Source organism: Mustela nigripes, chromosome X (genome assembly GCF_022355385.1).
Source record: "Mustela nigripes isolate SB6536 chromosome X, MUSNIG.SB6536, whole genome shotgun sequence".
Taxonomy (NCBI): domain Eukaryota; kingdom Metazoa; phylum Chordata; class Mammalia; order Carnivora; family Mustelidae; genus Mustela; species Mustela nigripes.
Genome location: NC_081575.1, coordinates 109815428 through 109824919, shown reverse-complemented (window position 1 = coordinate 109824919; position 9492 = coordinate 109815428). Strand labels below are relative to the sequence as shown.

The window sequence follows — 9492 nt, the reverse complement described above, 5'->3', positions numbered from 1 at the left end:
AATAAAAAGACTGCCTGATTTTAAAATGGGTAAAGGATCTGAAAGTTATATCATAGGGCAGTGAACACATAAAAAGATACTTAGCATCATTAGTCACAGGGAAATGCAGAGCAAAACCATAGTGTGTTAGTACTTCATTCACACCAGCATGGCTCTAATCAGAAAGATAGTAACAAATGTGGAGAACCCAGAACTCTCATATATTGCTGGTGGGAGTGCATAATGGTGTGGCCACTTTGGAAAACTGACAGTTCCTCAAAAGGTTAAAGACAGAGTTGCCATGTAACCCAGCAATTATGCTCCAAGGTATACAGCCAAGATAAATAAAAACATATGTTCAGACAAAAACTTGCACATAGTTGTTTATAGCAGCATTATTCATAATAGCCAAAAACATGGAAACAACCCAAATGTCCATCAACAGATGAATGGATAAATACAATATCATCTGTGCATATAAATGGAATGATATTCAGCTGTAAAAAGGAATTAAGTACTGATACATGCTACGGTATGAATGAACCTTGGAAAAACACTACGCTAAGCAAAAGAAGCCAGACAGAAAAGACCACAATTGTATGATTCTGTTTACATGAAATGTCAAAAATAGGCAAATCTACAGAGATAGAAATTGGATCAGTGGTTGCCTAGGGCCAAGTGGGCGACTTGGTTGTGGGGGGCGGGGGAGGGTGATGGCTCATGGGTGCAGAGTTTCTTTGTGGGGTGATGAATTTTTCTAAAATTGTGATAATGGTCACTCAACTCTGAGTGTACTTAAAGTCATTGAGTTGTACACTTGAAATGGGTGAAATTTGCATGGTATATGACTTCACCTCGTTAAACCTTTACAAAACAGAAATTTCCAACATGAACAATTACTTGGAGAACCTCTATTGCTACCTCACACTGTTCCATTCTTCTTTCCTCGTAACTGTAATCCCCTCCTGTGTCTCGTGCGGCTGTTGCAGAGGACCTGAGCTCTTATGCTTCTGCCATTTTCTCTGACAATCCATGTCATGATAAAATTTCATTCAACTTTCCAGTAAGGGGCTCCAATCAGGCATCTGCTCTAAATGGATTTATTCATGTCTTCCTAAGGCCAGAGAAGGATTATTTTTTTCCCTCCACCTTGAATTTGGTATGTTTGTGTTTCAGAGAATACTGAGCAAGGAAAGCTTTTTCCAGCTTCAAGTATACAGCGTGGGGATTAGAAAGACGGTGGGTTGAATATAAAGCTGTTCTAAGCCCAAAACAGCAGGGAAGCGATCTGGGGCTTTTAGGAGGCTTCCGGCTCACAGAGAAGGTGAATGTGATATCCACGATCACGTTAGTGCCACGTTAGTGCGAGTGCATTCAGTTGGCTTGGTATTTGAAAACAGAAAGTAACAGGAAAATGAGCCGCGAGTAGAGGCTCCTACTTTTGTATACCTCTCCTTTCCACGCCCCATGTTACCAGCCTCTCCCAAGGAAGGGCCTGAAAACTCAGACTGAGCTATAAATATAAATGACAGAGGAGACTTGGGCTGTTGTCCCCGAAAGGTCCCTGCTTAATGCATTCCTCCAGGAGGGGAAAGCCAGGCCCATTTCTGGCCGGGTCCTTCCCAAAGGCAGTTGCAGGCTCAGGAGCAGGAGCAGGCATGTTTGTGTGTTGCAAGGCAAGGGAGAGAGGTTAAACATTTGGGTCACGAGAGATAGGGCCACATTGCCCTTCTTAGGACCTAGGGTCTGACCACTTCCTGCAAAGCGCACGGTTAGCTCACGGGCCTCCTCTGCGCAGCCAGTGATAGCTCCTGGGCCAACTGCTTTCAAAATGTTAAGCTTGTCAAAAAATGGTAGCCCTAGATAAAGGGGCATTCTGTGCTGGGCTGAAAGCTCCGAGCAGAGGAGGCCCTTTTACTTGGGGTGATTGGTTGTGTGCACCCTCCCAGGAGATCAGGACACAGGCTCCCAACCCTGTACTCCTCTCGGCCAACCAATCACCCCAAACCTTGCCCTCTGCACACCCAGTACTCTGAAGTCCTAAAAGGCCATGATTCACTGAAAACTTGAAGGAGAAACTGCAAACCTGCTGCCCGTTTGCACTGAAATCAAAGTTTTATGCAACTACGTTCCTATTTTCAGGGTGGTAAAGCGAAAGAGTTTTGAAATTCTCTAGGCTCCTTTGTGTTCCCTGAGACCACACCTTTCACTTTGTCAGACCAAAAACAAAACAAAAACCAAAACCAAGAGCAGCAAATTACCCCTGCTGCTTAGGCATTTGTATGAAAACTGATTTTAGGGACATTTTCTTTGTTCTTATTTTCTTTGGCCCTGAGTGGGACATAAGCTCATTTTTCTTTTTTCTCTTTCATTGAAATTGGAAACTATATATATATATTTTTTTAAAAAAGAAATTCTTTCTGCCCAGCTCTGCATTGAAAAGAGCTTGTAAAATACAGCTGCTTTTGTCCCCCCCCCTTCTTCGCATCAGGGTTCCCCTGCAGGCAGCTCTGAGCCCTCCGCCCCCCACGGCGGGAGGGAGGCCTCAGGCACACTTGCTGGCACACTCCAGCAGCTCCATCCGGATGGCAATGCGGACGTGCCAGCCCAGCGGGATCAGCCGGATGAAGCGGGAAATGATGGGGGGCCGCAGGAGGTTCTGGACTGTGGAGGTTCGGTCTGAGTTTCCATAGAAGACCTAAAGAGAGAAGAAATCTTACCGCTGTCCCATCAGAGGATGGTAAAGGAAAAACAATTCTTACCCGAAGCTGGCCCTAACTCTTGAGTTTGAGAAATGGTGCTTAAGGCTCAGAGAGCTGTACAGGCCCCGCCCTCCTCCAAATCTGAAACTTGCACATTGGTCAGCACCTGTGTGCTCAAGCAGATACTAACATTTCCGTCATCGAGGGATGTTCTAGATGGCATCAATAGAAAATGCCTCTTGATCCTTATCACCAATTTTGTGTTTTCATGCTAGGCATTTTGATAAATTTTGAAAAAGACCACATCTCACAAGAGGAATGTTCCTACATTCCAGAGGTGTCCAAAGTGGGGCTCAAGTAAAGCTCCACTGCTCCGGCCTTGAAGTTGTGAGCCGAAGCTTAAGTGTGTATGTCTACATTGATACAAAGGGCCAATAGACTCGGAAAGCTGCTTTTAGAAGAAAAGACATAAAAACGAGATTCTGGCAGGGGAAAGGCGGTAAGTAACCAAAGGAGTTTGCTTCGTGTTTTGGGGGGATGCAACATAGCTTGGAGATGAGGCTGTACCATTAAAAAGGTGACATGGCTGTTTGGCTGCATTTCCATAGAAACCATTCTTTGCAGTCTTTTCTAGAATTGTAGCCTCATGATACTGGAGCATTTCATTTCTTTCTGGGACTATCTCCTAAAAAAAAATCTGGCTGCTACATTGACCTCATCCATCTGCAAAACCGGAAGAACCTCAGATGCCATGATCTTGTCTCTTCCAGTAGCAACATCCCACATCCCCTTTTCTCAGCTTTTCGCCCTTGAGCCTATTCAAGTCAGGGGACAGCTGCAGAGGAAGAATGGAACAGGCTCCTTCAGACTGCACAAGGGCCCGAGCGGAATGCCTCTTTGCAAGGAACTGTCAAGGCCTTCAGAAATGCAGACAGGACTTGAAAAAGATTTCTCATTTCTTTTTGAAAAGCCAACTAATAAGAGCAAAAATGAAATGAAATGTGTAAGTATCAAGATGGTTTTTCCTATTGTATTCAGTAAAACTCCTTGAAATCTCAACCCATGAATGTCTTGCTGTACAGCTTGTCACCAGAGAGTACAAAAGCCTTCTGATTTCCAGCCACACGTGTGTGCTTCATCTGATTAAGTGTCCAAATTAGCCTCAGAAGCCCTTATTCTCAGGCAAAAGGACAGTTAACATTTCTAAACAGTTAGTGAGTTTTTAATTCATTGCAAATATACATATATACGTAAAATAATGATTTTATATAATATATATATATATATCACACACACACTTAATTATGAGCCTACTGTGTTCAGTCAATGGTGAACATGACTTGGGGCTTGACCCTTAGAGATTAATAGGATATAGTTGCTCAAAGGCAACTCTGTGTTTGCACTGCTGACGTCATTTTAATCATTTACACAGTTCAGTGGCTAACTTGCTGGATTGTCCAAATCTTCCTAGCAGTCAGTCTCAGTAGTAAGGAGAGGCCATATCTACATAAATGGACAAAGGCCTGCCCACATCAATGGTAGGTCAAGTCAGACCCATGCAGCGAAGTGTTCAATGGCCCGGTGAGTTTGGAATAGTCCAAATGGCCAGTTGTGATTATTCAAGCAACTGTAAGCTGATAGGAGAATTCAGACAAATATTTCTTCCATACACGAGAGTGGTGCCATTCACAAACTGCTGGGCACCCAAGATACAGCAAGAAAAGACACCTGCCTTGTCGCCAGAGAGTAGACCATACTGTGGGGCAGAAGCACGGATGACTTCCCTTGCCACGGAGTCAGTGGTCGGCAAGGGTGGAAGCGGGAAGTCCCGGAGAGAGTGAGCTGAAGGTGCTCGGGGTAAGTCCAACTTACCCGGTTGTTTCCTGTCTGGTCCTTATAGTAAATCCAGTTCAGGCTCTCATCCGTCCTGTACTGCACGCTGTACTTGGTCATCCACTCATCGATATCACAGCGCCCCTGGGTGAGGATCCCTGAAATCACCTTGACTTCCTTCAGATCTATCTGCAGCCACTGGCTGCTGTCCTGGTACTTGGAGAGCCAGGCGCACCTGCCAGGGACACAGCAAATCACCAGGAGCCTCTCCCCATGAGCACAAGAGGAATGTTCCAAATGCTGAGAGGCAAAATGCTGAGAGGCACTGCCCTTTGAGGGTGTGGTCAGCGCCCAAAGAACCTCTGCAATGCTCGGGCAGGCTGAGCGTTGTTAAGCACCAAGAGCCTGTCTCCGAGAAGTGCCCAGCCTCTGTCATACTTGCATCATTCTCTTTCTCCGTGCATCGCCACTGCGCAAAGACCAATGGCCAGATTCAACTGATTGGTCCAAACAGTGCCTCAGAATGTAGCTGAAATCCCCTTTGGGGTGTGGTTGAACAGGTCTTACTTCAAAACACGAAAATGCATGGTTATTACACCCGCCGGCTCCCTTCCCCTTTCATTAGTCTCTCCCAGTGACTCTCCAAGAGTCTTCCCCTAGTTTCACTCCCTTTATACCTATCTGCATCGCCTTCACGTGCTCTCATTCATGGCTTTCAGAGTGTCTCCCTGTGCAGAACACTGCGCCGAGCCCCTCTGGAAGAGCTTTCAACAGTTATAAAGCAAAGAACCATTGAAGGAACTGATTTGTCTTTTAGCTATATCCCTCCCGAATTGTGGAAACCTGTAATTTCCACTTTGAGTTTTTTATTTATTTTTTGCATATTAGTTAGCTTCTTGGAACTCAGTCCTTGGCTGATTTTTCTTCTAACTCCAGACTTGCTCCTTGGGTGCCTCTTGAATTTTAAACTCCCATCCCAGACCTTTTCCCGACTCCAAAATCCGAGAGTCAGTTGCTGTCTAGATAACTTCTAGATGCCTCACACTATCCCAAATGAAACCTGTCCAAGAGTGAACTCCTAATTGTCTCCACTGCAACTTCCCCTTCCAGTATCCATCTCCTCCATCCTCCTAGGTGTTCACGATCACATGAATCTCTCTCTCTGAGAGAGAGCCTTGGCCCCTTCCTCTCTGTCACCAAGAACATCCAATCCATCTATTGAGTCCATCTCAGATGTTTCTCAAGTTATTTACTTTTCTCTACTTCACTGGCACTGCTCTAGCCCACATCATCCTCAGTTCTTGTCTGGATGATTGCTACTTTCGCTCCTTAGTCTCCTAGGTTGCCCCCGCCCCCAAACATTTGTCCCCCGTCAGGAGCCAGATTTTTCTTAAAACCCAAGTCAGCTTGTGATACTCCCCAACCTGAAATCCTTTCTCTGGTAGAGTCTGCTGTCTCCCAATATCCTCTTCCCATTTTCCTTTAGTCATAGAATACTGCAGAAAACCACCATCACTACCACCACCGAGTTTTATGTGGGCAAATGGTCACCTAGCAGAGTTCATATTTCCCAGTATCCTGAGCAGCTAGATGGGAAAATCTGACCAAATTCTGATTACCGGGATGTGGGCAAAGTAGCCAATATGATTATGCTTCTGTCCTTAAAAGAAAAGTGTGTGTGCTCTGCTCTTCTATTCTCCCCACTGACTAGAATGCAGTTGTGACAGTGGAAGCGAGGGCAGCCATTCTGGGCCCCAGGATGGAAGCTTCATGTGAAGAATGACAGACAGGGTAGAAAGAGTCAGATACCATTAGCCGTCATGTCAACCCTACACTGCCTAATAAAACTTTTAGGTGACCAAGAAATAAACCTCTATATTATTTAAGTTCCCATACTTTGAGGCTCTTTGTTGTAGCAGCACAATCTTATATTCTAACTAAAGCATATTCAAGGAACTCTCGTGCCTAAAATGAGGACCATAATCCTTAACATGTGACTCCACTGTCTGACTTCTGCCTATCTCTCTCGCCTTATTTCACTTGTGCCCTAACTTTGCTGACCTTTACCATCCCCATGTATGCCCTTCAGGGATAGTCCTAGCTAAGGGCCTTTGCACCTGCTGTATTCTGTCCCCCCACCCCCACAGCACCCCCTCCCCCGCTAACCCCCTCCCCCAAACCAACTGCAAGTCTCAGGTTAAATATCTTTTCCTTAGAAAGGCTTCTAAGGAAGTACAAAAGTACTTTGAAGTACAAAAGTACTTCAAATGAATGAAGTCTTTCTTCTTTGTCTCCTCCACAAGCATCTATCACGCTCACTAGATGATCAGTCATGTGATTATGTGCTTAGAGTCCCTCCGGCCCTCTAAACCGCGTGCTTTTTGAAGTCTGTGGCCTCATCCGCCTTGACCACAGTCCTCAGCACATGGGAGGCACTCAATGAATATTTGTTGAGTACATAAATAAATGCATCCTGCCATTCGTTTATTATAGACACGTACAGTTTCCCAATCACGTGAAAACAAATCATCTGAGCCATCTGCCCTGCTTACCCAAAGCCTTGACTGTTGAGCCGGGCCTTGTTAGCTGTCCACGAGGAATACCAGCCCACATACTGCTCCAGGTTGGAGCAGGTGATCTGGTCTGGTGTGACCTCTCCTGACTCGAACCCCAGGGGCTTATGATATGGGCACTCTGGAAAAGAAAAGGCAACACACATTACAACACTCGTAGCACATCGCAACACTCGACCAGCACGACGTGACTGAAATGACAAATCAAACCGTCTCGCTTGCACTTTGAGAGGTGGAGAATGTTTTGCTTGATAGCACAGTTCACGGCGCTTCAGCCTACTTACTGCTCTTAGAAGAGAGCGAAGAGGAAGTAAAAGGATTGCCATAGAGACTCACAACATTCATAAAAGCAGACGAAAGGGGCTCTATGGCAACCTGAGGGGGGGCGGGGCTGAGAAATACTTCACCTCCTCCACAAAGCTAGACATTTAAAAAACCAAGAGGTTCGCAGAGAAATATCATACTTAAATGTCATACTCTATTTTCCTCATGAAAATAGTTTTAGCCGTCCTGCATGACGACCTCAGGGTCCCTAATTGTCCTCCAGCAGCAGGGGATACTAAAGATAGGAAGAAAACAATGGTGAACAGCAAGAAAGGCAATTCTATATTGAGAGTGATTTCTCACTCGTAAATTGCAGTTTTCTCACTAGTCTAATAGAAAAAAAGAAAGGGGGTGGGGGGGGGTGAAATGTGCCTGAGTGGCTGTTGAATGAGGTACAGTTGAAAGGAGCTGTTTTTTCCAAACAAGAATAGCCAAAGCTGGTTCTTGGATGTTAACTGTTTGCTGCTTGTCATGTATTTCTTCTCGCATTTTAGTGTTGGCTAACCTGGTCAAAGACTTTTGCCCAGCATCCATTCTCCCCTTCTTTTTGGCAAAAGAGCCCTAATTTTGTTGGGCAGCAATGTAACCAGCTTAAAAAAAAAAAAAAAAATCTTTCCCAGTCTCTTTTGCAGTTAGAAGTGACCACATGATATAATTTCTGACCACTGAGATATGAGATGATGCCCACTGGGGATTTCTGATCAGTTTTGGGTCACGCCTTCTTTCTTCCTATTGCCTAGAAGGAAAATCTGATGGCTGGCACAGTGGTAGCCATGTTACACAATGAGGGTAAGGCTGAAAGAACTGCAGAGACCTCAGCCCTGATGTCCTTACTACATGAGTCAAAATAAAAGTAATTGAATAAGCCACTCCTTAGGGGATTCTCTTATAATCAAACACAGGTTCTAGCTAAATCTCTATAGAAAACAAATGATAAACTGATACATTCTTCCCTTTTCCTGATTGTAACGATAAACAGCAAGTGGGTTTTTTTGTTTTGTTTTGTTTTGTTTCCAGTGTAAATTTGAGTTCAGATTGAAGAGCGAAATATATTTATCTGAATATATATATATATATATATATATATATATATCATCTCAACAGTGAGATGAGTGCTGAGGTCTTTCACGAGGATAATTTTCCAAAGTCACTAAGACAGAATGAAGCATGCAAAAGCTTGAATGCCATCTATCCTGAGACCAGAATGCCCACACTGTAGTCATGCCCTGTCCTCAGAGACTAAAGACAGAAAGACAGCTTCAGGCCTCTGACCAGGGAGGCTTCACTGCCTTTTTTGCCCAGTGCACCAAAGGGAAGGGGCCAACCCCCGCCAGCAGCTGCAGCTCAATGGGGCTGGGGGTGAGGGGGCCCCATTGTAGTTTATCTAGTACCCAAGGCTTCAGGAGTCTTATAATAGAGAATGGGAATTTCTGGGGGCGAGAACAAGAGTGCTTGATGGGCCCCTCCTCGATCATGCCTTGTGTGGTCAAATCCTCAGTAGGGCTTGCTAAGGGCAGTTTCCAGTATCCTCCCCCCAACCCCCACCCCTACAGCAGCCTTTGTTTTTAACAAGCAGACTTTGAAACCTTGGCCTGTCGGGGAAGGCCTTTGTTGGTTGGCAGATTCAGGGGCCTAGTGCCTGTGGCCTTGGGGCCTCCTCCACCTCCTCAATTCCCCTCTGACCTGGAAAACAAGCCTCAGAACGAGGGACAAGGTCCCAGCGCCAGAAAGCTGGGTTTCAGTTGGGCCAAAGGTTGTCACTTAAATACTACCTGGGGGGGTCTCTAAGGCCCCTCCATCCTGAACCTCCCCTTTCTCTCTCCGAGGCTGCCAGCTTGGAGGGCAGGAGCAGAGGGGAAGGAAAAGCCATCAGCCCGCTCCTGATGGCTTTATTCTTGACATGTTGCTCTTTCTCTATTTTCCCCTCACAACTCTTTTGCCATTTCTTTCCAAGTAGCCCATCTAGTAGTTAAGAGGCTGTTGATAGCAGAAGCAGCTCTCCACTGGATGGATTTGAACGGTCTAGGTCTCAACAGGAATTAACTGGTGGTGCTACAGGAGGTGACTGGAGATTCTGGACT

At 45.4% G+C, this 9492-nt stretch overlaps 1 protein-coding gene across 1 annotated transcript in view; it reads right to left on the bottom strand.

The window, feature by feature from the left end:
• Positions 1 to 336: 336 nt before the first annotated feature.
• Positions 337 to 9492, bottom strand: part of RS1 (retinoschisin 1) — an 18444-nt gene continuing 9288 nt past the window's right edge. The window contains exons 4-6 of the mRNA XM_059385303.1: positions 7067 to 7208; positions 4554 to 4749; positions 337 to 2677 (exon numbers count right to left, since the gene is read on the bottom strand). Coding sequence (XP_059241286.1) covers positions 2525 to 2677; positions 4554 to 4749; positions 7067 to 7208 — 491 coding nt within the window. The 3' untranslated portion in view covers positions 337 to 2524. The remainder of the gene's footprint in view (positions 2678 to 4553; positions 4750 to 7066; positions 7209 to 9492) is intronic.